This window comes from Mus pahari, chromosome 14 (assembly GCF_900095145.1).
Source record: "Mus pahari chromosome 14, PAHARI_EIJ_v1.1, whole genome shotgun sequence".
NCBI classification, from domain to species: domain Eukaryota; kingdom Metazoa; phylum Chordata; class Mammalia; order Rodentia; family Muridae; genus Mus; species Mus pahari.
The window spans coordinates 2,200,972-2,228,536 of NC_034603.1; the positions used below are offsets into that span (position 1 = coordinate 2,200,972).

At 42.2% G+C, this 27,565-nt stretch overlaps 1 protein-coding gene and 1 pseudogene across 1 annotated transcript in view; both read right to left on the minus strand.

The window, feature by feature from the left end:
- The window catches only part of LOC110331206 (ran-binding protein 17), a 117,415-nt gene that overhangs the window by 45,335 nt on the left and 44,515 nt on the right, over positions 1 to 27,565 (minus strand). The window contains exons 8-11 of the mRNA XM_029546255.1: positions 22,777 to 22,884; positions 16,840 to 16,922; positions 4,958 to 5,172; positions 3,483 to 3,621 (exon numbers count right to left, since the gene is read on the minus strand). Of these exons, the coding sequence (XP_029402115.1) occupies positions 3,483 to 3,621; positions 4,958 to 5,172; positions 16,840 to 16,922; positions 22,777 to 22,884 (545 nt within the window). The remainder of the gene's footprint in view (positions 1 to 3,482; positions 3,622 to 4,957; positions 5,173 to 16,839; positions 16,923 to 22,776; positions 22,885 to 27,565) is intronic.
- On the minus strand, positions 9,288 to 11,770 carry LOC110332258 (annotated as a pseudogene).

Sequence of the window (27,565 nt, forward strand, 5' to 3'; positions counted from 1 at the left end):
TGTGAACCTGAGATTCTGGGTGTGTCATAGTTCTTGGCAGTCAAGCTTCTTCTGAGACCCTGAGATCCTGGTGTGACCAAGCTCCTGTTATCCTGGGATCATGGAATCCTAAGATCCTGGGTGTGTTACAGCGCCTGGAAGTGGTGTCTCCTCTGGGGACCGTGGGCTGTCTGGTGTGTTCGGAACCAAGGTAGACCAGCACCGATCAGAAGGAACTTGAGCTGCTGGTTCAGGCAGGGCTCCCCTGTCCTTGCTCCTGCTGTCACAGGCCCATCACAATTGGTTTGGAACAGATGTTGTGTTCCACTCATNAGTGATCCTAAGATCGTGTGGAGAGTCCTCTGGGGACCATGGAACCGTCCGCCAAGTTCGTGCCCAAGGTGACCCGGAGCTGGCACCGACCAGAAGGGACTTCGAGATTGAAATTTTAATATGTAAGAATTTGTAAAGACTGTGGGACTCTTAAAGTTAATTAGATTGTGGGGATGAATAAGAAAGTAAGGGTTGAGGCTTAATAGTGATGATGTGTTTGTGAGTCAAGTTGACAAGGGGTCAGTTGTATTAGCTGGCTTTGTGTCAACTTGACACAAGTTGGAGTTATCAGAGAAAGAGCCTCCTTTGAGGAAATGCCTCCATGAGATCCAGCTGTTCGGCATTTTCTCAATTAGCGATTAAGGGTAGGAGGGCCAATTGTGGGTGGTACCCTGGGATGGTAGTCCTGGGTTGGTTCTGTAAGAAAGCAAGCTGAGCAAGCCAGGAGAAGCAAGCCAGTAAGCAGCATCCCTCCATGGCCTCCGCATCAGCTCCTGTCTCCAGGTTCCTGCCCTGTGTGAGCTGCTGTCCTGACTTTCTTCGGTGATGAACTGAGATGTGGAAGTGTAAGCTGAATAAACCCTTTCCTCCCCAACTTGCTGCTTGGTCATGTTTGTGCAGGACTAAAAACCCTAACTAAGACAGTCAGAAAGGACTATACAGAGAAGCACAGTTGTCTGAGAAAGAACCAAACAGACCAACCAAAAAAAAAAACCCCATTCTACTGACTTAAACCCAATAAATTAAAACAAGTAAAGGCTTTACTCTAAGAGAGATGAAAGAGAAAGGAAAGTAAGAACAAAGATCAGGTGGGAAAGCACACATGGATTCTGCAGATTCAGACCCCAATACATGGGTAGTTAAACACCCGATACTGTATTAAAAACAGAAAAAGTCAGCTCTAATAAACACGTCTAACCACAGATGTATGCTGCAGAATGTCCAAGTCCTCACCCCAGAAACTGTGAACATATTAGGTTTCACAGTGGGGAATTAGGTACTGTTATCCAAGTGAGACCGAGTGTAAACTCAAGTGTCCTTAGAACTGGAAGAGAGAGTCACTCAAGAGTTTTCTTTGTAGAATTCTGAGAGATTACAATGCTTCTGCCTTTGTATTAAATATTTCAAAGCTGGAGAAAATAGGCCTTGCTGACATTCCAACTTTAACTCATACCAGACATAGAAGGTATAAAACTTATGCTTTAAGGTATCAAGTTTCTGATATTTTAGAAATAAGGTATGTATGTGCTCTATAAATAATCAATAGTGAATGTAAAGGTACTTTTTATAACTCAGGAAAGGAGGCTGGGTGGTGAGATGGCTCTGTGAGTGAAGATGCTTGCTGTCAAGCTTGATCCCTCAGGCCCTCAGTGCAGTGAAAGAACCAAGCCCTGCAATCTGTCTTCTAATCTCCACAGGAACACATGCACCTCACCCCCAAATGAATACATGTAATAAGGAAACATGGCATTATCAGACAGAACTTTCAGAAAAAATAGTATTACCACAGATTGTGAGGGTCATTTTGTGATAATTTAAGGTAAATTCATCAAAAGAATACCATAATTTCAAATATCTATGCACCTGACAGAAGCTTTGGAATATTTAATTTAAAACCTGACAGAACCAGAGACAGAGAGCTAGGACACAGCTATAATTTGTTAGACTTTAGTATTTTTCTCTTGCCAATTTATAGAACAAGTAGATAAAAAGAAATTATACAATTAACCAGTAAGAATATATAGATTATCAGAAAGTCATTAATCCACTGGGAGTGATAATGTACACCTTTAATCCTGACCTTTAATCTCAGGTAGAGGTAACCAGATCTGAGTTTCAGGCCAGTCTGGTCTATTGAGTGAGTTCCAGGACAACCAGGGCTACACAGAGAAACCCTGTCTTGAAAAACCAAAAACCAAACTGAGAGAGAGAGACCGACCGACCAATCATTGAGTATATTCTATGAAATAATGAAATAAAATTACACTCAATAATGGAACAAAAAGCATCTTCAAGTAACTGAAATCTAAGCAATATCCTTCACCAGAATCAACCAATAATCAAATGAAGATCAGTAGGACAATAAAGAGATTTTTCTGGTTGTCCTGTCAAACAGCCTTCAGGGTACTTAGGTTTATACCCATAGATTTGAACTCTTAACTTTGGTTAAAAAAAGCTTCTTTTTGCCAGGGGAAGTGGTTAATGCAGAGGTTCAAAACTGATCTAAATGCTGAGAATGAGTGACTAAGGGTGCTCGATCCTAAACAGGACATCTGTAATAAGTCCTCAATCCCTAAAACCCAGGAAACATCTCAGAAGAGTGGGCAGGGGAATTAAGGATATGAAGGAGTGCTGGAAAAGGCTGTCTGCTGGATAGGATGTGGCCACTGGACTCATGAACTCACAGCAGCTATGGCTACCTGCACAATAAGCCAGTCAAAACTCAAGCAAAGCCTGGAGTAAGCCTCAAGAAATCCACCCAAGACAATGAGCTACGAGCAGCTGACAGTTCCTGGGGAAGACAATTATTGTTTTGGGGGTTAGACTGGTATGTTTTTAAGCTCTGTAGATGTACCCCCATGAGCATATTGGTAAGCAGCACTGCCTGGGCCTAGAGGGTGTCTTAGTCAGGGGTTCACAGCTGTGAAGAGACACCGTGACCAAGGCAACTCTTGTAAAGGACCACATTTAATTGGGACTGGCTTACAGTTTCCAAGGTTCAGTCCATTATCATCATGGCAGCAAGAAACAAGATGCAAACTATTTTCTCTATTAAGGGTTCACTTAAAAAAAAAAAAAGGGTTCACTTATATGAGATTCTAGAAAGGGAAAGATAGTAGTTTCCTTGGAGTAGGGTTAAGGGTAAAGAATAAATTTGATGAGGACATACTTGAGCTTTCTGTAATGATACAAATACTTTATATACAGTTGTGATTCATTATTGTGTATGTATTGATTAGAACATTTTGGATTTTTATGGTATTTAAACTGTATCTCAAAACTGATAAAAATTAATAAAATATTAAAGTGTATTTTTCCATTGGCAAGTAATAGTAATATCTTGTAAAATAACCTTTCAGTTGGTCTGATAACATTTCTTTTCCACTAATAGGACAAGAGAATGAAGTGAAGTCTTTCCTATAGAGAACAGTCTTGGCTATGAGCCTTACCAAGCGTGGTGAGTCCCTCTGAGAGAGATGTGAGAACGTACAGGAGCACAGGAGGCTCCAAGGTGGTGATGAAGCTCATGTGGTCCTGGGTGAGACATTCCAGCAGGGGATAGTAAGACTGGCTCAGCTTCCGGTATTGCTACACAAAGACAGAGGAAATGTCAAGTTCTTGGATATGGCATCTGAGCCTGTTATACTGTACAAGGCCAACCCTTTAAACTAACTACCATTTATATTTACCATATCATAAAGACAAGAGACAAGTGATGAGAAAATACCTGGGAGAGTTCAAATGTAACGTACACAGTATCAAGGCATAACACTCACGGCATGTATAACCCAGAGCAGTAAGGCATCTCCTGAGATGACAACGTCTCCGTGAGCATGCTTACTAAGATGTGGTTTCTGATCCTCACTCCAGACTCAATAAAAAGCTCTGAAGTGTGGCATTCAAATAAGCATTTCTTTTCATACATGGTAAATCCAGTCTCATGTACCCTTGGGTCTGAGAACTTCTAAGGGTTCTCATGGTGGATCACAACTGTAGTGAAAAATCCTGTCAATGAGGCTGCTGAACATGGTAACTTATGGGTTCCAATTTCTAGTTTGTAATCTCTGTCACTGAGGCACAGTGTTGACTCTGTGCTTTTCACTCTGTTGCAGGAGGCTTCTCAACTAAGGTCTAGGAACATGACTCACACGAGTGCGCCAGCTAAGCCATGAAACCTCTGGGTGGGCGCAGGTGGGAAGTCTCAATGCTGAATTTGGTTATTTTAACAAGTACTGAAAACACATTGAACATACAATGGCTTCTGTATAAACTGGCAGCAATGTTTTAAAGAAGATCTGCTGAGACGAGTCTAGACATTCACATTTCCAACGAGCATCCCAGACATTTCTGAAAGGTTTCAAAGTTTAAGGTCATTAACATACACCACAGAATCAATGTCAGAGCAAAAAAGGGGCTGAGGGATCACTTTTTAAAGCTCATTCATTTAAAAAGGGTGGCCTACAGGACAGAGACAATTAACTCAAGGTAAATGACTGACTACCATTTAATATATGAGATTGCTCAACTTTCAGTTTAACACTATCTGCCATACGGAGGTCAAGCAGCACTGAGCTAAAGTGGAATGACAGGCAGGGGACTCTGCACCCAATTCTGTATTTCCCTTTGTGAACCACGAACACAACTGGAGGCAGTCCACTGACACTACTACATCTACTTTTCATGAGGAAGCTGGAGCACTTTGGATGACCAATGGTCAGGGGTCAGCTCTGACATTTTCAGTCTGTGTGCTGAATTATATGAGTCATTACTATTGCTGCCGAGGGTTGGCTAAATCCAGAGAAAGTATGTTGCCCTGAGACATAGTGGGATTTGGATTCCCTGGGCTTCCCTGCAACAATTCCAGGCCTGTGGTGCTGGCACTTCACGTCTCACATGAAGACCCTTGTGGCACAGCAGCGCTTACCAGCAAGTCACTGTGGGACACCGAAAGCAGCATTTTGACAAAGGCCTGGAGTACATTGTCAAAATGGTTGTCCCCATACAACTTGAAGACGCCAAAGCTGACATAATTTCCACACAATGCAGACTTGAGAGCTGAGTAGCAGATGGAGATGCCCTTGAGTTTCATTGGATAAATCTCATCTTTGGAGAGACTTCCAAGAGACAGGATCTGATTTCCTGTAGTAGGATAAAAGCAGAAAGAAAGTGATATGAGGCTCTGAGACATACCAGCATTTCACCCTGCAGCTAGTGGGTAAATTTCCTCCAGCACTTCCACCCAAAATGAATCATCCATTGTAAAAAATATAAATAAACAAGGTCATTTACTTGGGAAGAATGAAGAACCCAAGGAAAAAAATCAATCAAGGTTACCACGGAAAGTTCACATTTTTTATTTGGATGGTGACTACACAGATATATACATAGGCCTGAAGAAATGCATGAGAGACATATACTCTTTGGATTAGTATATGTACTTCAATGTAAATGTTAGGGTAAGGAGTGGTGAGATGTCTTGGTGGTTAAGGACACTTGCTGCCAAGTCTGAGGGCCTGAAATCCATCCCATGTAGTGGAGGGAGAGACTGCATGGTATTAGGTTGCCCCCTGACTTACACACATGTGCTGTGGTTTAGGTGTGCACACGTGAATATACACATATACAGAAGTGTACAAAAATTCATACACAAATGCTGAAGAGGAGAGGGAAAATCTGGGTTAGTAAAACGTTTTAAAAAAGAGAGAGACAGAGGGCAAAATAACTCGTTAAGCAGAATCCCAGTAGAGAGGGGAGACAGGCACAAATCCCCCCATTGCTTGAGGGGCTACAGCATTTGAGAGCTTCTGGGAGAGGGAGGATTAATTTCCCTTAGTGTTAAGGTCCCTGGTAGGCTGACCACAGGGCAGGGCAGGGCAGGGCAGGGCAGGGCAGGAACCACTCCCAAGAATACCCGGGCAACAAAAACTGGACTCAATGGGGAAGATGAACTTTCAAGTTGAGTAGGAAGAGATAGGAAGGAGGTAATGGGAGCTGAGGGGTGAATATACTCAAAATATATTGCAGGATATTAGCCCTCTAATGGATATAGGGTTAGTGAAGATTTTTTTCCCAATCAGTAGGTTGCCGATTTGTCTTATCGACTATGTCCTTTGCCTTACAGAAGCTTTCCAGTTTCATAAGGGCCCATTTATTAATTCTTGATCTTAGAGCATGAGCTATTGGAGTTCTATTTATGAAATTTCCCCCAATGCCAATGAGTTCAAGGTTCTTTTCCTCTTTCTCTTCTATTAGATTCAGTGTATCTGGTTTCATGTTGAGGTCCTTGATGCACTTGGACTTGAGCTTTGAATAAGGTGACAAATATGGGTCTATTTTCATCCTTCTACATACAGACAGCCAGTTAGACCAGCACCATTTATTGAAGATGCTTTCTTTTTTCCATTGTGTATTTTTGGTGTCTTTGTCAAAGATCAAGTAAAGGTAAGTGTGTGGTTTTATTGCTGGGTCTTCAAAATATATAAAGAACTCAAGAAGTTAACCACCAAAAAACCAAAACAAAACAAAACAAAACAAAAAAACCAAACAACCCAATCAAAAAATGGGGTATAGAACTAANCCAAGAATTCACAACTGAGGAATCTTGAATGGCTGAGAAACACCTAAAGAAATGTTCAAAGTCCTTAGTGATCAGAGAAATGCACATTAAAACTACCCTGAGATTCCACCTTACATCAGTCAGAATGGCTAAGATCAAAACCTCAGGTGACAACACATGTTGGAGAGAATGTGGAGAAAGAGGAACACTCCTCCATTGCTGGTGGGATTGCAAACTGGTACAACCACTCTGGAAATCAATCTGGAGGTTCCTCAGAAAATTGGAAATAGATCTACCTGAAGACCCAGCTATACCACACTTGGGAATATACCCAAAAGATGCCCTACCACGCCACAGGGGCGCCTGTTCCACTATGCTCATAGCAGCCTTATTTGTGATAGCCAGAAGCTGGAAGCAACCTAGATGTCTCATGACAGAAGAATGGATACAGAAAATGTGGTTCATTTACACAATGGAATATTACTCAGCTATTGAGAACGAGGACATCCTGACTTTTGCAGGCAAATGGATGGAACTAGAAAATATCCTGAGTGAGGTAACTCAGACCCAAAAGGACATGCACTGTATGTACTCACTAATAAGTGGATATTAGCCACCCCTCCCCCCACAAAAAGGAAGAGAAAAAAACCTATACAGAATACCCAAGATACAGTCTACAGAATTCAAAAGGCTCAACAAGCTGAAGTGCCCAAGTGAGGATGCCTCAGTCCCACTTGGGAAAGAAAAGAAAGCAAGCACAAGTGGGGAGGGAGGGAGGGACTTGGGAGGGAATGTGGATGGGGTCGGGGGTAGAGGGGAACCTGATCTGGTATTGGGTGAGGGAAAAGAACTGAAGCCCCGAGGGCCAGCAGAAAGAATGGAAACAGGCAACCTCAGGCAAAGGAGGTTGGGGGGACCCCCCCAAGAATGCACCAGAGACTTGGGAGGTGAGAGACCTTTGATGAAATGCCCAGCAGTAGGGAGAGGGGACTTATAGAGCCCACCTCCAGCAGGAAGACAGGGTATCAAGTGAGGGATGGGGTTGCCATCCCAGTCACACCTCTGACCCATAACTGTTTCTGTCTTTAAGAATTGCAGGGATAGAAATGGAGAGGAGCCTGAGAAAAAGAAGGTCCAGCGGCAGGCCCAAAGTGGGATCCAGCTCAAGGGGAGGTCCCAAGGCCTGACACTGTTACTGAGGCTATGGAATGCTCACAAAAGGGACCTATCATGACTGCCCTCTGAAAGACCCAACAAGCAGCTGAAAGAGCCAGATGCAGTTATTTGCACCCAACCAATGGACAGAAGCAGCTGACCTCTGTTGTTGAATTAGGGAAGGCTGAAAGAAGCAGATGAAGAGAGAAACCCTGTAGGAGGACCAGCAATCTCAATTAATTTGGAACCCCAACATCTCTCAAACACTGGACCACCAAACAAGCAGCATACACCAGCTGATATGAGGCCCCCAACACACATACAGTAGAGGACTTCCAGGTCTGTGTTCATTCAGAGATGAAGCACCTAACCCTCAAGAGACTGGAGGCCCCAGGGAGTTTAGAGGTCAGGTGGGGTGGGGGGTGGGAGTGTCCATGTGGAGATGGGGTGGGATCCCTCCTCCCATTCTTACTAACAAGCTTTGACTTTCCCTTCTTTCAGTTCTACCAGTCTTATTTCTCTTACATCAGTGCTGGTTCCAAGTACTCTTCTATGCAGATCCCCCCCCCCATCCTTTTACCTCCTACACTAGGGTTTAAATCTAAGGTTTCTATGTTTGTATTCTCTTCTAGTGCCTCCACCTGAGTTTTGTAACTTTAAACTGCTCAAGAATCAACAACTCACAGATACTTCTCTAGCCTGGAACTACCTTCCGACTCCAGTCACACGTCACGTGCACATTCAGCATTTGTACTTGGATGGGACCAACATCTCAAACTTGGTCGATGTTTGTCCATCCTAGTTAGCAGCAAATCCCTTTCTCTTGCTGCTTTGCTAAATTTCTTTGACTATGTTCTTTCCACACACTGTTCATTCAACTACTCGACTCTATTTAGCTTCAAGATATAACTAGTGCTCCATCACTTCTCAGCACTGTGACTTTTACTTAGGACTCTAGCAATTTTGCAAATTGGAGTTTTCTCGTTTTGTATCCCTCCCCGTTCCCTTTTGTATTTTGAGACAGGGTTTCTCTGTATAGTCCGGTCTCTCCTGGAACTTGTTCTGTGGACAAGGCTGGCCTCAAACTCATAGAGAACTTTGTGTCTTTGCCTCCCAAGCTCTGGGATTAAAGGTGTGCACCAGCATTGCTTGGCAGTCTATTTCTTTTTTAATAAAAAGGGTTCTTTAAACTTTTGATTAGTTCTTTGAAAATTTCACACAAAGCCTTTGGATCATATTCACCTCTTCCTTAGATTCCCTCCAGATCCTACGTTGTGTCTTTTCCCTTCCATTCATCAAGTCCAATTTGTGTTGCCCACACATTCTTTATTTGGGGGGGGGGGTGCAGCGAATTTTATTGATGGTATGTATTCAAGAGAGTAGGGAGGGCTTCCTAGGCCCCTCCTGTTATTTTGGGGGTCTGGGATGGAAATTGTGAGGGAGATGTTCAGTGTTGGGGGCTGAGTTGAGAGAGGGACTCCTCAGCAACTGAGGGCCTTTCTTGCTCTCAGTGTCTTTGCTTGGGTGGGTGGTCCAGGGTTTCTTACTCCTTGGAGGCCATGTAGTCCACCACCCTGTTGCTGTAGCCATATTCATTGTCATACCAGGAAATGAGCTTGACAAAGTTGTCACTGAGAGCAATGCCAGCCCCAGCATCAAAGGTGGAAGAGTGGGAGTTGCTGTTGAAGTCGCAGGAGAAAACCTGGTCCTCAGTGTGGCCCAGGATGCCCTTCAGTGGGCCCTCAGATGCATGCTTCACCACCTTCTTGATGTCTTCATACTTGGCAGATTTCTCCAGGTGGCATGTCAGATATACAACGGATACATTGGAGGTAGGAACAGGGAAGGCCACGCCAGTGAGCTTCCCATTCAGCTCTGGGATGACCTTACCCACATCCTTGGCAGCACCAGTGGATGCAGGGATGATGTTCTGGGCAGCCCCATGGCCATCAGCCCTTCCACGAAGCCAAAGTAGTCAGGGAATACCTTGGCCAGGGGGGCTAAGCAGTTGGTGGCGCAGGATGCAATGCTGACAATCTTGAGTGAGTTGTCATATTTCTCATGGTTCACACCCATCACAAACATGGGGGCATCGGCAGAAGGGGCGGAGATGATGACCCTTTTGGCCCCACCCTTCAAGTGGGCCTCAGCCTTCTCCATGGTGGTGAGGACACCAGTAGACTCCACGACATACTCAGCACCGGCATCACCCCATTTGATGTTAGTGGGGTCTCGCTCCTGGAAGATGGTGATGGGCTTCCCATTTATGACAAGCTTCCCATTCTTGGCCTTGACTGTGCCATTGAATTTGCCATGGGTGGAATCATACTGGAACATGTAAACCACATAGTTGAGGTCAATGAAGGGGTCATTGATGGCGACAATCTCCACTTTGTCAAATGGAGAGAAGATGGCAGCCCTGGTAACCAGGTACCCAATATGGCCAAATCTGTTCACACCGACCTTCACCCTTTTGTCTAAGGCACAAGACTGGCACTGCACAAGAAGATGCTGCTGTCTCTGGAAAGGGAGGAGCAGAGAGCCTGCTCACATATTCTTGAACAAAAAATATGTCTGTCTGTATATATGACATGAGTGCCCCGTGCCTGTGGAGGCCAGAAGAGGGTGCTGACCTCGCTGACCTTGGGTTACAGGTAGTTGTGAACTTCCCCCATGTGGGCGCTGGAAACCCAAGTTCGGTTCTCAGGAAGAGCAGTATGTGCTCCTAACCATTGAGCCATTTCTCTAGTCCCATGGGGTTCCTTCCTTTCATTCCTTTTCTTTTCTCTCATTCCTTTTCTCTCTCATCTCTTTTCTTTTCTTTCTTCCTTTTTCTCTCCCTTCCTTTTTCTTTCTCTCATTCTTTCTTTCTTGAAACTAAGCAGTATTTTAAAATTTATTTCCTTTACAACTCAATTATCAGCCCCTCCTCTCCTCCCAGTATCCCCTCATGCACCCCCATCCCTCCTTCTCTTTTGAGGAGGGGGGAGCCCCCTTTGGGGTGTTGGCCCTCCCACTCCCACTTGAAATCACTGCAGGGCTAGGCACATCCTTTGCCACTGAGGCCAGACAAAGCTGTCCATTTAGGGGATCAGGAACAGGATCTACAGGCAGGCAGGCAACAGACTCAGGGACATCCCCTGTTGCAGTTATCTGGGGGACTGGCATGAATACCAAGCTGCTCATCTGTTACAGATGTGCAGGGGGCCTTGGGTCCAGCCTGTGTGCCCTCTTTGGTTGGTGAATTCAGTCTCTGAAAGCTTCCAAGGATCCAGGTCAGTTGACTCTGTCCTCAATGGGTCCCTCAGTCTTTCCCCCAACTCTTCTGTAAGAAGCTCTATCTAATGTTTGGGTGTGAGGCTCTGCATCTGTTTCCATCAGCTTCTGGGTAGAGCCTCTTAGAGGACAATTCTGCTAAGTTCCTGTCTCTGCAGACTGTGAGAGACAGAGCAGCTGGGGTGGCAGGTGGAGCCAACTAGGATAGGTAGTGGGGTAGGGCTCCAAACTGGCTAGTTTTGGGGCCCCGGAAGGTTTCCATTCAGAGGCAAGATGCTCTTGGGGTCCTGCAGGGCTCCTTCAGATCTAGGGGCAAGGCCAGAGCTAGACAATGGTGCTAAGGGGACTATGCGTGCCTCTGTCACTCACAGGGTCCATTTCTTATCCCTTCAGAAGAAATGTGTCTGCTCTGCCCTTGGAGGTTGAATGTGAAGTCTCTTCCAGGTTTCTTGAGCACCATCAGCATAGTCGTAGCATGCTGGCCTCAAGTTGTCTTAGGGAAGAATCTGTTTTTTCTGTGTTTATCTTCTCAATAAGTTCCAGTATCACACAGTACATGTGCAACAAACATTTGCTGCATGATGAAGGAAGTCATTAGTGTTCTTGTGCAAAGGAAGTTTAGTCTAATCCCTGTAGTTTCGGGGATACCATGGAGTAGACTTTAAGGACTTTCTTTTGGTAAATTAGCTTTTACGGATTTTGGGGTCTTCAAGGGATAATCATGTTCTTTGGAACCTTTACCATGTGCATGCCGACCATAATGCCTAGACCATGCCCATGGCCCTGGACTGTGTGTTTCTTACAACTATTATTTCCTGCTGGCATCTTACAAGTTCTCTAAGTGTTTCAGGACCTATGCAGTCTTCATCTATTGTCCTGTTATCAACTTTATTATTATTATTATTATTATTATTATTATTATTATTATTATTATTTTGGTTTTTTGAGACAGGGTTTCTCTGTATAGCCCTGGCTGTCCTGGAACTCACTTTGTAGACCAGGCTGGCCTCGAACTCAGAAATCCGCCTGCCTCTGCTTCCCGAGTGCTGGGATTAAAGGTGTGCGCCACCATGCCCGGTCCTGTTATCATCTTAATGTAAATATATGACCAAAGCTTCTACTCCTAATGTGGCATTCCAGGAATTATTCTTAATGGGAGATACCCTTCACAAACAAATAGTACAACTGTGTAGTTGGCCAGGTCCCCTCTTCCCCCTTCTTTTTTTCCCCAGAGAACTTCTGTGGGACTTTCACAGACTTCTGGGGCTCTGTAAAACTCAGTGAATAAACCACTAGTTTGTTAGCTGGGTCATAAGGAGTAGCAATTGTTTGTATAAAACTTTACAAATGGGCTGGCAAGATGGCTCAGTGGGTAAGAGCACTGACTGCTCTTCTAAAGGTCCAGAGTTCAAATCCCAGCAACCACATACATGGTGGCTCACAACCACCCATAATGAGATCTGACACCTTTTTCTGGTGCATCTGAAGTCAGCTACAGTGTGCTTATGTATAATAATAAATGAATCTTTGGGCTAGAGAAAGCAGGGACTGGGCAGGCGGAGTAAGAGGGGCTGACCAGAGCAAGCAGAGGTCCTAAAAATTCAATTCCCAACAACCACATGAAGGCTCACAACCATCTGTACAGCTACAGTGTACTCACATATATAAAATAAATAAATCTTTAAAAACAAAACAAAAAAAACTTTACAAACTCAATTTATGAGTGTTAAAGAAGCACATGTTGCTTCAAAAATGTAAATTCTTTATTCTTTAATAAAAATTTGAGATTCTGTCTGTCTGTCTATCCATCTATCTATGCATGTGTATGAGTGTTTTGACTACATGTACATTTGTGCCCCCCGTGTGTCTGGTGCCTCTGGAGGCTAGAATAGTTGAATGGATTACTTGGGATTGGAGTTACAGGCCAATTAGAGCGGCCATATTAGTGTGGGAATGAAACCCTGGTCCTCTGCAGAGCCATCTCTCAGCCCAAGAGGTAAATGGAATAATCGTATTTTGCTCCAGCTATTTTTAAAATTTAAATTGTTACAGCCCAAGCTTTCTAAAGTCCATTACAAAAGGGAAACGACAAGCGCCCCCACGTCAGGCAGCCTTGTGAAAATGAGCAGCATCTCTTCTCCTGTGCACTCTTCAAGCGGTGCACGCCACTGAAGGTACCAGGGCCCAGAGGCAATGGGAAGAAAAGATTAAACAAACTGAGCATAAAAACATCCACTTCTTAAAACTGAGAAGTAGGTTTCCAGAGTAATAACATTTATTACACTGCATGCAACATTTTAACCAAAAATTTAGAGAAGAACTTTCTTTTATTAAGTTGCTCAGGCTGAAGGATCATCGCACTAAGTTTTGAAATACATGTTCTTGAAGCAATTTAAAACTCATTAGAAATAATAGGCTAGGGCTAGTAGAAAATGTGGTAAAATTTAATCCTCATCCAAATGTTACCTGGGCTGTACAAACAGGAAATTGTTTTGTGCTACTGTGGCTAACCTCAGTGCTGACCCTGAGCTGTAACGGCAAGAGCAGCTGAGAGCCAAAGCAAAATTAAAAACTTACATCAAAGTATATCATGACAGAATGTAGATAAATAAAACAGCATATCAAAAGTATTATTTTTCTGCCAGTCTCACAGAGCAGTGAAGAAGAGACAGTCCTCAAACTACACAATAAATCAGGTGCATTAAGAACTGAGCCTTCCCTGACTCTCCAAACACTGTCTAGAAGAGGGGAGCTACAGGAAGCTCAGAGAGGATGGGGACAGAGGGACTGCAGAATATTCTGGTCCTTTAGGATTCCGTCCTTCACCTTGGATAACTCAAAAAAAATATTTCAAGCTATGCTTAGTCTCTACTGTTAACTCTTTCACCTTCCAGATTCCTAGATGGCAGCCCTCTAACGAGTTCCAACACAATCTCCCTCCAATGAGCATTCCAGACTCTCCAGAGGAAAAGCATGGTAAAAAACCATGCCAGGCCTCAGAAGGCTGGTGGAAGCCAGTATGGGATCCACAGAGACAGGGAGAGTCTTCTATTAGTTCACGTGAAATGCACGTGTTAAAGCCAGTAGTAACACAGTTGAAGGATAGTTTCCTACTTGTACTTTGGTTTCTCTCCAAGCTTTGGGACAAAAATCACCAAAACACAAGTGCTTGTCATAAACGTCCTAGTTCTTAAGGAGCAGTAAAGGGATTTGGAAAAGTCACCACCTACAGTCACACTGACTTCCAACCCCACAAACTGCTAGCTACCTAATACCTGGTAAGCTTCTTTATGCCAACAACTTCAATGTCAAGTTCTTGTCACAGTAATCACAATAGCTAGCCTGGCTAACTGCTCTAAGGCCTTTCAGGACAGTATGAGTGAATTCTTTATAACCACCTCATAAGCTATGTATTATTCTCTCCATTTAAGAAGAAACTGAAGCAACTTAACCAAGGTCATGAACTAGCAATACCTGCCCTGAGGTATTGCTTGTGGAATATATGACAAATGACTTACTACAGGAGGAAGCACACAACAGCCGCTAAAACCAGAAACTACTTAAACTATTACTCTAAACTGAGAAGCAGATCCTGACTCTAATCTCTCAGCCTTTCTTCTAAGCAACAAGGTCCATTCCTGAGTTTCTTTTCAGCAGTACTTGGATGTAGATGCAGGAGAAAAGAAGCTCAAGCCTCCGCACATGAAGGCACTGAAGCCAGCCTGGGCTATGTGAGACCTGCTTCAGCCTGAGAGCTTTCAAGGCTTCCCGCCTTTCCTCTCTTCTCCTACTCCAATGCAATCTTCACACTGTTATGTTTCTCATGTTTTACAGCAATGCCTTCTGTGCCTGACCACTGTGTTGAACACTAGAGAGCTTTTAAGATCTCAGGGTTGACAGTGTATGTAGGATTCCTCTTGCTGTCACTAGGCAGAGTTACATTCTACAATGAAAATCCAGCTGCACCCAAGAGGATGGGCTGAGGTGGCCACTTTCAGGAACCCACTGCAGCGGTGAGTAATATCCAAAGCACCAGGAGAAGGAGCCCAACACGTTCCTAGTGCAAGCCCTGCCAGTTACCAGGTAACGCCTATATATACACTGCTTCACAGTGATGACGATGTTTCCTCTGGAGGGAAAAAGGCTAGAGTAACAGCTCAGTGAATAAGTGCGTCACTACTTTTTTAGAGGAGTTTTGTCCCAGCTAGTAACTGGTTTTAACTGCAGCTCCAGGAGATCTGATGCCCTCTTCTGGCCTCCTCAGAGAGTAGGTATGCATATGGTATGTATACACACATGAAAGCAAAATACACATTTGCAAGCTCAAATTCAAATGTAAAATTAAAAAGAAGCATTTTTAAATAGAAGCTTACAAAAGAGATAGCTCAGAATATCAGGCTGTGCTCTGAAATACAATAATAGTTAAAATGCCTATTTTATGTACTTTTAAATATACTTTCATGTTTTAAAAGCTATAGGTGCTTACACATGCACACACTCATACAGAACTACAAAAAGGAAGCTTGACAGCATTCTGTAAAATTCGTCTCTCATACTCGGGGCAGATGAACATCACTAGCTTTCGGAGATGAAGTACACTTCAGAGTTGGCTACTGATGAAATTCAAAAATGAAACACACGAGGCTGGAGAGATGGCTCAGGGGCTAAGAGCACTGACTGCTCTTCCAGAGGTCCAGAGTTTAAATCCCAGCAACCACATGGTGACTCACAACCATCTGTAATGAAATTTGATGCCCTCTTCTGGTGTGTCTGAAGACAGCTACAGTGTACTTATATATAATAAATAAATAAATCTTAAAAAAAAAAAGAAACACACAAAACTAAAAAGGAAAAGAAGATGGGATGCAAGACAACATCTACAACAAATGTACCACATAGGAACCTTGCTCAATACTGGCCTCAGTCACATCACGCTAAACTAGACTAGAGGGTTTGTGTCTGCTCTATCCTCATGACCACAGATGGATGGGGAAGGGGCTTATGGAGCGAGCCCTGCCGCCTATTGGAAACTGACTGGACCTGGGAGCAGGGAGGCAGTGCCCAGTTTGTCCCCACCAGTGGGCCTGCCCAGCTCTGAAGCTTGGTTCCAGACCCAGCATCACCCAGATTCTACAGGACACAAAGCAGAACAGAAACAAATACCAGTCAGAGAACCATAAGGAAGGGGTTATCAGGGAAACAAAGAGGCTCTGGGAAAGAGACTAACCACAATATATATACATGTATGAAATTACTAAATAACAAAAGAAACAAATGCTTATAACTCAGATAATGTTATTAATAAAGTTGTCTTAATTGGCAAGTGTTAGGCATAACGGTAATTCCTAGGTGCAAACTGTCAAATTATAAAAATTCAACCATGAGCCATTAGAACAATCTTGACTTGGGAACACTGCTTCTAGAGGTACAGAACCCAAACATACCTTGCAATAAAGCTTTCCTTGCCTTTCGTGAGGGTATTTCCTGACAAAGCTGTCTAAGCATTCACAGACTCAAGACCAGAAACTTCTTGATACAAATATGACAATTCTCAATATACTGTAACTTTAAAAAGCCTATCTACCGTATTCTTTACTACAGATACAGCGATTTTATCCCCCCAAAATTATATCAGATTGGCCAGTATGTCCCTCCCTCTCTTGCCTGATGCTGTTCAGGAAAGGGTTCTGCTTTCTGCACTATTATCCACTGCATCAATCCATAGAGACATGAAGGTTCAAATGAACAAAACTTTAACGTCTTTCCTTCCAGAAGTTGGCAAGTTATGCTGCAGAGACCAATGTGGGAAAGGTATTTACCGTAGGTGCAAATCATTTTGCTGGCTTCTCTGAAGAGAAGAATTCCATTAGGAGAGGATACATCAAAATTCAAACGCTGAGACCTAAGAAATATAGCAAAATTTACTGTATTTCTGCAGATAAAGAAACCAAGTATCAGCATGTCTAGCAATTTCATTTATAAGAATTTCATTCAGTACCAATTATTCTTGAGGATCATAGGATCCAAGGAGGTGAGGAGAACACAACACCTGCCCCAATACCAGAAGTAACTGGGACCAGCAGGACTTGGGCACCCAGGAACTCTGCCTGACCAGTGGCATGGGTTCCTCCCTGTCTGGGCTAGTGCCCTAAGCAGACCTTGGGTGCAAATTCCACAGACAGTCCCACGACATCCAGAAGAAGCTCCCAGGCGCTCTAACACACCCAGGATCCCAGGACCTTGGTTAGACCAGGATCTCAGGGTCCCAGAGGCAGCTTGACTCCCAGGAGCTCAGACACACCCAGGATCTCAGGATCACAGGATCCCAGAATCACAGGATTCCAGAGACAGCTGAACTCTGAGGAGTTCTGACATAACCAGGATCACAGGAGGGACAGGCTCCAGTCAGAGACAGAGAGGACAGGTAGCACTAGAGATAACCAGATAGCTGGAGGCAAGCATAAGAACATAAGCAACAGAAAACAAAGTTACTTGGCATCATCCGAACCCAATTCCTCCACCACAGCAAGTCCTAGCTATACCATCACTCAGAAAAAGCAAGATTCAGATCTAAAATCACTTCTCATGATAGTGGCGGAAGAAGGACATAAATAACTCCCTTAAAGATCATATGCCCCAGTACAGGGGAATGCCAGGGCCAGGAAGCGGGAGTGGGTGGGTTGGGGAGCAGGGCGGGGGAAGGTATAGGAGGCTTTGGGGATAGCATTTGAACTGTAAATGAAGAAAATATCTAAGGAAAAAAAAAAAGAAATACAGGAAAACACAGGTAAATAGCTAGAAGCCCTTAAAGAGGAAACACAAAATTCCCTTAAAGAATTAAGCAAAACACAATCAAACAGGCAAAGGAAATGAACAAATCCATCCAAGATCTAAAAATGGAACTAGAAACAATAAAAAAATCACAAAGGGAGACAACCCTGGAGTTAGAAAACCTAGGAAAGGGATCAGGAGTCATAGATGCAAGCATCACCAACAGAATACAAGAGATAGAAGAGAGAATCTCAGGTGCAGAAGATACCATAGAAAACATTGACACAACAGTCAAAGGAAACGCAAAAAGCAAAAAGCTCCTAACCCCAAACATCCAGGAATTCAAGGACACAATGAGAAGACTAAACCTAAGGATAATAGGTATAGAAGAGGGAGAAGATTCCCAATTTAAAGGGTCAGTAAACATCTTCAACAAAATTATAGAAGAAAACTTCCCTAACCTGAAGAAAGAGNTGCCCATGAACATACAAGAAGCCTACACAACTCCAAATAGACTTGACCAGAAAAGAAATTCCTCCCAACACACAATGAAGGCAGTCCTAAGAGGAAAACTCATAGCCCTGAGTGCCTCCAAAAAGAAACTAGAGAGAGTACATACTAGCAAACAGACAGAACACCTAGAAGCCCTAGAACTAAAGGAAGCAAATTCACCCAAGAGGAGTAGAAGGCAGGAAATAATCAAATCCAGTCTTATAAAGGATAATAGATGGAAAATACCAACACAAGTAGGGAAACTACACTCTAGAAAAAGCAAGAAAGTAATTCTTCAACAAACCCAAAAGAAGATAGCCACACAAACATAATTCCACCTCTAACAACAAAAATAACAGGAAGTAATAATCACCTTTCCTTAATATCTCTTAACATCAAGGGACTCAATTCCCCCCAAAAGACATAGACTAACAAACTGGATATGTAATCGGGATCTAGCATTTTGCTGCATATGGGAAACACACCTCCGTGACAAAGGCAGACACTACCTCAGAGTAAAAGGTTGGAAAACAATTTTCTAAGCAAATGGTCCCTGGAAACAAGCTGGAGTAGCCATTCTAATATTGAATAAAATCAACTTTCAACCAAAAGTTATCAAAAATGATAAGGAAGGACAATTCATACTGGTCAAAGGAAAAAACATCTACCAAGATGAACTCTCAACTCTGAACATCTATGCTCCAAATGCAAGGGCACCCACATTCATAAAAGAACCTTTATTAAAGCTCAAAGCACACATCGCACCCCACGCAATAATATGTCAACACCCCACTCTCATCAATGGACAGATCATAGAAACAGAAACTAAACAGAGACACAGTGAAACTAACGGAAGTTTTTAACCAAATGGATCTAACAGATACTTATAGAACATTTCATCCTAAAGCAAAAGAATACACCTTCTTCTCAGCACCTCACAGCACCTTTCCAAAACTGACCGTACAATCGGTCACAAAACAGGCCTCAGCAGATACCAGAAGACGGAAACCATCCCAGGCACCCTACCAGATCACCACGGACTAAGACGGGTCTTAAATACCAACAAATACAATGGAAAGCACACATACACATGGAAGCTGAACAACGCTGTACTCAATGATAACTTGGTAAAGGAAGAAATAAAGAAAAAAATTAAAGGCTTTTTAGAATTTAATGAAAATGAAGACACATCAACCAAAACTTATGGGAAACAATGAAAGCAGTACTAAGAGGAAAACTCACAGCTCTGAGTGCCTCCAAAAAGAAACTGGAGAGAGCTTACATCAGCAGCTTGACAGCACACCAGAAAGATCTAGAACAAAAAGAAGCAAATACACCCAAGAGGAGTGGGTGGCAGGAAATAATCAAACTCAGGGCTGAAATCAACCAAATTAAAAAAAAAAAACAAAACAAACAAAACCCAAAAAACTATACAAAGAATCAACAAAACCAGGAGCTGGTTCTTTGAGAAAATCAACAGGACAGATAAAGCCAGACTAACCAGAGGGCACAGAGACAGCATCCAAATTAATAAAATCAGCAATGAAAAAGGAGACATTACAATGAAATATATCTTAAAATAATTACTCAGTTTTTTTAATATTAACAGTTGAAAATATAAAAATCATGTTGTATAACCATCATGGAAATATTATTGATAATTTTTCTCACTGTGCTTGAAATTAGCATCTTCTTAATGTTTAACTTCAGAGTTTTTGCTATTTTAAAATTTTTAAAATATACTTACTGATAAAATAGTTTCTCTCCCTAATCGGCCATCATTGGGAAGAGAGGCCCCTTGGTCTTGCAAACTTTATATGACCCAGCACAGGGGAAGGCTGAGGCCAAGAAGTGGGAGTGGGTGGGTAGGGGAGAAGGGGTGGGGGTGGGGTATAGGGAACTTTTGGGATAGCATTTGAAATGTAAATAAAGAAAATTATAATAAAAAAAAGAAAAAAAAGTTTCTCTCCTAGAAACACTAATAATATTTTTTAAGTAAACTGTTAGACAATGTACACAGATATATGTTTTAAATACTCATTATGTTAGGTGGTATCATATAAGGGCTTTTGAATATATTTCTTTTTTTTTTGTTTGTTTGTTTTTTTGAGTCAGGGTTTCTCTGTATAGCTCTGGCTGTCCTGGAACTCATTCTGTAGACCAGGCTGGCCTTGAACTCAGAAATCCGCCTGCCTCTGCCTCCCAAGTGCTGGGATTAAAGGCATGCGCCACCACGCCCGGCCTTGAATATCTTTGTTTTTCTTTCTTTCTTTCTTTCTTTCTTTCTTTCTTTCTTTCTTTCTTTCTTTCTTTCTTTCTTTCTTTTTTTTTCTTTTTAAACAACCAGTGCCTATAAGCACTGGGCCATGTCCCTGATCACCATTCTTTATTTTAAAGGTTTTTTTTTTTAAAAGGTTTATTTATTTATTATATGTAAATACACTGTAGCTGACTTCAGACACTCCAGAAGAGGGTGTCAGATCTCGTTAAGGATGGTTGTGAGTCACCATGTGGTTGCTGGGATTTGAACTCTGCACCTTTGGAAGAGCAGTCGGGTGCTCTTGCCTGCTGAGCCATCTCACCAGTACCCTTGAATGTATTTCTTAATGATTCATTTTTAACATTTCATGCTTTTTTACTATGCTTAACTCCCAAAGAATATTTTGTGTGTTTTGAAACAATTTAGTGTTCAACATTAGATATAGGATCCTCAGTTATGCATAGTATTAAATTTTCGTTAGTGATATTTTTAGGGTATGAAAGGGTATGAATATAAAAGCTGAACAAATTTTTTATGTATTATTTGATTCTCAAAATACTCAATATTATTAATGTTTGATTTATAAAATACATTTAAATAATAAAAAGATTTAAGAAAAAAATTATTCTTTAAAGAGCCACTCCAATTGAAAAGCTACTGATAAAATATGTACAATAATTTCTTTACTATTTGTTGATCTAAGGGCTCATTTTTTTATTTATTAAAATAATATCCTGACATTTTACATCACAGATTTTCTACCTTTTCTCCTTCCATGGAGAAGTGACTGATGGATAATTAGTTAAAAACAACAACTGTTACAAACTTCCCAAGTCCCGCAGTGTGAGTCATATCTTTAAAACAAATTCCAGAGTGACAGGAGATGCAAGGACTTTTAGTAATGCACAAGTGTGTACTGGGTCACCTCACAAATGGAATACATTTCAAACATACTCCATAATTCCAGATCCCTGTTCATTGTACACAGTTGAGCTAAAGAGAAAGAAGCTCTGTAAGTTCTGAGAAAATCAGTTCTCCTGACTCCCCACAGGTGGAGAACAATCTGACCAGAGGAAGGGCCGGACAAGCCATTCTCCTGTCATGAAGGCTTTTAGCCTCCTCTCTGGCCTTGGCTGGCTCGGGGCATGCCCTGCAGCCATGCTGTCAAGATACAATGGAATGTCTTTAAACAATTTTGGAACAAAACAACAAAAAACCAACTGCTGCTTTTCAAAATTAATTTATTATTAGGTATGATATCTCTGATTAGAAAAATGCAAATATATAATTTACACTAGTTCTAGAGAAATTTATATATACCATTTGATGAAATACAAATTTTTATATGGCAATAATTTAATCATTTGTGCCATGTATAATTAATTATCTGCTATGGCAGACACAAAATGCTTTATAACATAGCATACTATTTTTTCTTTTAGTATTAAATGCTTTTTTTTGGTAATTTCTTATCTATCTATCTATCTATCTATCTATATCTAAATGTCAATATCCAATAACAAACAATCCATGCTTCTAATATTAAATACAAAGCCCATATTCTCAGAATATTTAAGGTACCCATGAGAAAACTTAAAAAACAAAAACAAGAATCCTAAGAGCTTTCAAAAAAAATAAAGAAAATATATTTCTGTTTTTCCATCTCTCACTTAAGAGTAACTAATTGAGCTATTGCTACAACAACTCAGCCACAGGGTAAAACCGAGCTGCAGGCCAGGCTTTAAAAAGATTTATTTACGCCATGTATGTGTGTCCACTGTAGCTGTCCTCAGACACAGGAGAAGAGGGCATCCGATCCCATTACAGATGGCTGTGAGCCACCATGTGGTTGCTGGGAATTGAACTCAAGACCTCCGGAAGAACAGTCAGTGCCCACATTTCTTCCTCATTTAAAATTTTACAGAATTGTAGCTAAGCAGAAAAATAGTAAAAATAGTAATTGCCTTTTTCTTTCTATCTTGTGACTCTGGATATTTTAAATGACAGTGGGTGTAGCTGTTCAACTCTCCATTTCCCAATGTTTCTGACTATGAAGTGCACTACCCCCTTCCTCCTCCTCAGCCTAGCATGCCTACAGCCCTCTGAAGCCTTTGTCCCTCCCTTTCAACGCTCCCGTCCCTCAGCTTCACTGATCTCTGCCTTGTGCAGCTGCTAAGTTACAACAGTACGCACAGGCAGGTGCAAGCTCTGTGGACTGGTCATGGCTGCTTACCTGTTTTGCATCAGTTCTGCCAAGAGTTTTAAGATCGGAGTAGTACATGCGGGTTCTCCATACCACCGTTCAATAGCTCTCTGGAGAACTGGGAGATAGGCTGGGTACCTTTACACATTATTAAAGAATGAAAGGACTAAGACCTTGGACTGTAGCTCAGTAGCAGGCCACCTGCCTAACATGCACAAGTCCTTGGCAGCATCCCACGGATAAGAACAAAACAAAAGCCATACCGCTGAGACTAATGGCGGTTTAAGGCAAGTAAGCAAGCAAACAGAAGCCCACATTTCTTCTGCTTGATGCATAATGGCAACTGTATTAGTTACCCTATTTAACTATACAGGTACATTTGTGAGGTAGCCACAAAGTTTGAACTTATTTTTTTCCCCATAAGTTAAATTGTTTTATTCCTGGTATTATGCATAAATGAAAGATATACTTTTAAATATCATGTAAGTAATATGCTTAAAGAATTATGCTTAATATTATAGGGAAGAAAAATAAATTTAGCTAAAGAGAAATAATATATTTGAGTCATTATTATTGGGGCTTCTGAGAAGGCAACTTTTATTATGAAAGATTAAAAAAACACAAAAGCACAAACAGTAACAGTAAATGTTACAGATCTACCCCACCTTCAAGATTACTCACACTTGTTTTATTTATTTATTTATTTATTTATTTTTAAATAAGTTGTTGACTTCTTCACTTTGCTATCACTGGAGTTACAAGAAATATCTGGGCAGTTACCCTGTATAAAAGCTTTGGGCTGCTAGTAATGTATCATCTTCCTGGCACTAAATCATTCATTAGTTCTGTAAGATGGTGCTAGTGCTAATCCACCCAAGGCCAATGTTGCTAAACACAGTACAATAATCTCCCTCCTCCCCCTCCTCCCCCCCTCTGGTCCTCCTATTGTATAATTCTGGCTGTCAGGTAAACCAAGGTGGCCTTGAACTCACAGAGATCCACCTGCATCTGTTTCTCAAGTGCAAAGACTAAAGGTGTTTGCCACCATGCCTTGCCTGTCAAATGGTACCAATCTCTTCCTTGTCTATGCTCAATGAGCACAGATGAGACTACATCTGTCTGAGAAGCAGGGCTGGTTGGTTGTAGTTACTGCTTGTTCTGTTAGCTTGGAAAGGGCTGGGATCCACACTTCCTTAGGATCACCTTCTTAATGACCACGTGTTCCTCATATTCCAAAACAGTTGACAATGATCCCTGAAAGTCTTTCCCACCACTTACACTGCTAGCTCGCCTGGGTTGGGGAGAGCCTATGTATGACTGTGCTAGCCCCACTACAGAATTTCTCTCTCCATTCCCAGCTCTCTGAGTGTAGAAACCAGGGTCGTCTCCTATGTACAGGCTCAATACAAAGCAGAGCTCGGTATCTGCTCTTGTAAACCTGTGAACCTGCAAAGCCTACTGTAGAAGTGCCTTATGATTGTCTGAACCACACTTCATGCTGAGCTCTAAGAAATCACTCTGTAAATGTGAAAATAAGCCTGCCAAAGCCTGAGGAGTGCTCTGGCCCTCCAAGTAGGAAAGCAGTAGTTCCCAGAGAGACAGTGTGCTCAGGCTGCACTCACAAAGCAGCTTCCCTAACAAGTATGTGCTGATGTCCCCAAACACACCACCCTAAAGTCTCCAGCGACACCAGTGACAAAAGACTAAGAAGCTCCTGCTTACGGGACTTACATTCTAATAAGACAGGACACAACTAACGTAAAGATACACGTGGAAAATAACACGAAGGAAGGAGCAGGGAGAGGGGCCAGGAAGGGAGTGGGTATGTTTAAGTCAAGAAGAGGCTCAATAAAAACAATAACAAAAGATCTCTGTTTGATCCTCAGAACCTACATGATGGAAAGAGTGAGTTGTCTTGTGGTGTCTGTGTATGTACTGTGATGCATGTATATATATATGGGCAAATATATGCACATATGCATTCACATATACACATACATGAATATTAAAGAAAAACCTAACTTGACTGCTAACTTTATTTGAACTGTCAAATAGTTTACTGTTTTTCTCCAAGTATTAAAAAGTTATTGTTTAATAGAGAGGAGATACTACATGTTATAAACGGTGTTAAGGACTGACTTAGAAATAGAAGACACGGTTTTTATGCTCAATTGTTCGGGAAGGAGACAGCCCACGCACAGACTAGGAAACGGACACAAACCTCAAAACCTAACACAGGCCACTGTGCAAACAACTTTCTCGACAGAGCACCATGATGGTTTTAGAGCACACGGTATTCACACTGGGCTAAGCCCAGAGGATACGAGGGGATGCTCCCTTTGCTGTGTGGAATGAGAGCAGTGACAATTCTAATATGCTTCTGACAGAGGTGACTGCCACTGAGAGAATGAGCGATTATTGGGAAGCAGACCAGAGGTCTACTAAGCAGGGAGGTTAGAGGGCTGCAGAGTGAGAGGGCCAGGCTCAGATTACAGAGTGAGAATCGAAGCCCAGCTTTAATTTTCCAGTGGCCTTGTGAGGACTACACACACGGGCATGAGGAAGAGAAGAGGAGCCCTTAGGTAGGGAAGGCATGGACCTCATTACTGTCACCTGGACTTCTCAATGAGAACCAAAGGGCCACATCAGATAAATGAACAATCAAAGGCACCAATGGTGACATTAGCACACACATGACAAAGTGAAGAACTGGCAAGCACCGGATCTGCATCCATCCAGGATTAACCCACGCATCTCATTCATCCATCCTGTGATTTAGTAGTTTGAATATGCTGCACCACCAAAACAGAATAAGGAGAAAAACCACCACAATTATTTCCTTATTGGATTTAATAGTATGAAAGAAAATGCAAAGGCCAGCCAGAGGGCTCACTGTGTAAAGGCCCTTCTGGTGCCCGACTTGAGCTCCATACTCAGGACCCTTGCTGTGTAGGAAAAGAACTAACTCCCACAGCTGTCCTCTCATTTCCATGTGTGCCAGGGAAAGAGCACATACGTACACGAAATAGACCAATGAATATAATTAGAAAATAAAAAGGTAAGAAAGCATTATAATACCGATGACAACATAAATGTTTTCATTAAAATGATTAGGAATCCGGGTTGAGGCTGTGGTTCTGGATGAGAAGGAGCCCGCCAGTTCGGAGACTAGCTAAAGGCGCGGCACCAACATGCCAATAGCCATGCTTTGTTCAGGAGGGGACAGACTTCAGGACACCCTTCCTTCCTCTCTCATGGCTGGAAATCCATCTTTCAAATTTAGTGCAATTTCTGGTTTCCTAAGAAATCTCTCCCAGTTTGTCCAAAGTATTAGTAAATTCTTCACAAATGTTCCTGTGGTCCCGTCACATGTGTCTGTTATAACACACATGCAATTGGTCGGTCAGTATGGTTTCTTTTGCATGCCTACATAACTGTAAGCTTCTGAAGAGCAGCGATGTACTCATATTTCTTGTGCATAATACACACATTCAAAGCATGCCAGCCTTACAGTGGGGCTTCAGGGTTAGTCCTTTTCTAGTCTAGTTCTTGGTTCACATATACTGCCAATTATTTTCTTCTTAAGATATTCTTCTGATTATGTGGGTCACTCAAAGCTATCAGAATTTATTCTTCAGGCTTCATACTGCCTAAGAATATGAATATCCATTTTGGAGTCTGAAGGGTCCTGGACAACCTGTTAACCATGAAATAAGCTGTGTCTTAATGAAGCATCTTTACTATTTCCCCTAAACAATGATCACCTGAAAGTCTGTCCCTTGTAATTCGTAGGGTCTAGTCTTACTTAACGTAGCAAGACTCGGTGTTATGTGGTCACCTTTACAGAGCCTTTCCTGACCACATTTACAGCTTTCTATATATGTTGTTGTAAGTCATACATGCAGAGGACTCTTTTGAACTGAAAGTTCATTTAGGGGTAAGAATAGACAGGGAGGTGGGAAGGAGGTATGGGATGTGAAACAGTTGGAGGGTGGACTGGGAGGGGAATAAAATCTGGAGTGGTTTTTTTTTTTTTTTTTTTTAATTTGTGTCTCAGTAACCTATACTGTTCATAAAACCAAGTACACTGCACAACGGAAGCCAGCTTTGCAGAATAAAGACACAGTCCACATCCTTGTTAACTGTTTTAGGAGGAGAAGTGACAGCAGTGAAGTAGTTGTTCTGTCCCATACACTACAGTCAGGAGCTGTGAGATGGGGTTATTAATCCTGGGTCATGGGAGTAAAACTGTGACTCCAAGACTCCAAATAACTTACCCAGGATCCACAGGCTGTGAGGCAGTGAGACAAGGCTGGAGTTTGAGGTTGTTAATTTTGGTCATTGCTTCCTTTATTTTTGTGTACTGTGTTTATATTCACTGACAAACAGTACTGCCTGCCTGTTGTGAGCTCAATGATTGAATACATTCTGGAAATAATATTTACATGTGGATTTTTCAGTTTCCCTCTGGACATCTGAAACCTTAATCTAAGTACAACCTAGGAAACACTTGAATAATGTGCCTTTTTCTTACTGCTGCATTCTTACTTTAGTGGCAAAGGTATAAATGAATGATTTCTTGCTGAATTCTCAAGTCATGAAAAAATTATCAAGATGGTAGCTGTGAAGTTCCAGGCCATTTAGCTTTGGACAGATGCAGTGGTAAGTATGCAGTGTGTGCAGCTTGGGACAGATGCAGTGGTAAGTCTGCAGTGTGTGCAGCTTTGGACGGATGCAGTGGTAAGCATGCAGTGTGTGCAGCTTGGGACGGATGCAGTGGTAAGCATGCAGTGTGTGCAGCTTGGGACGGATGCAGTGG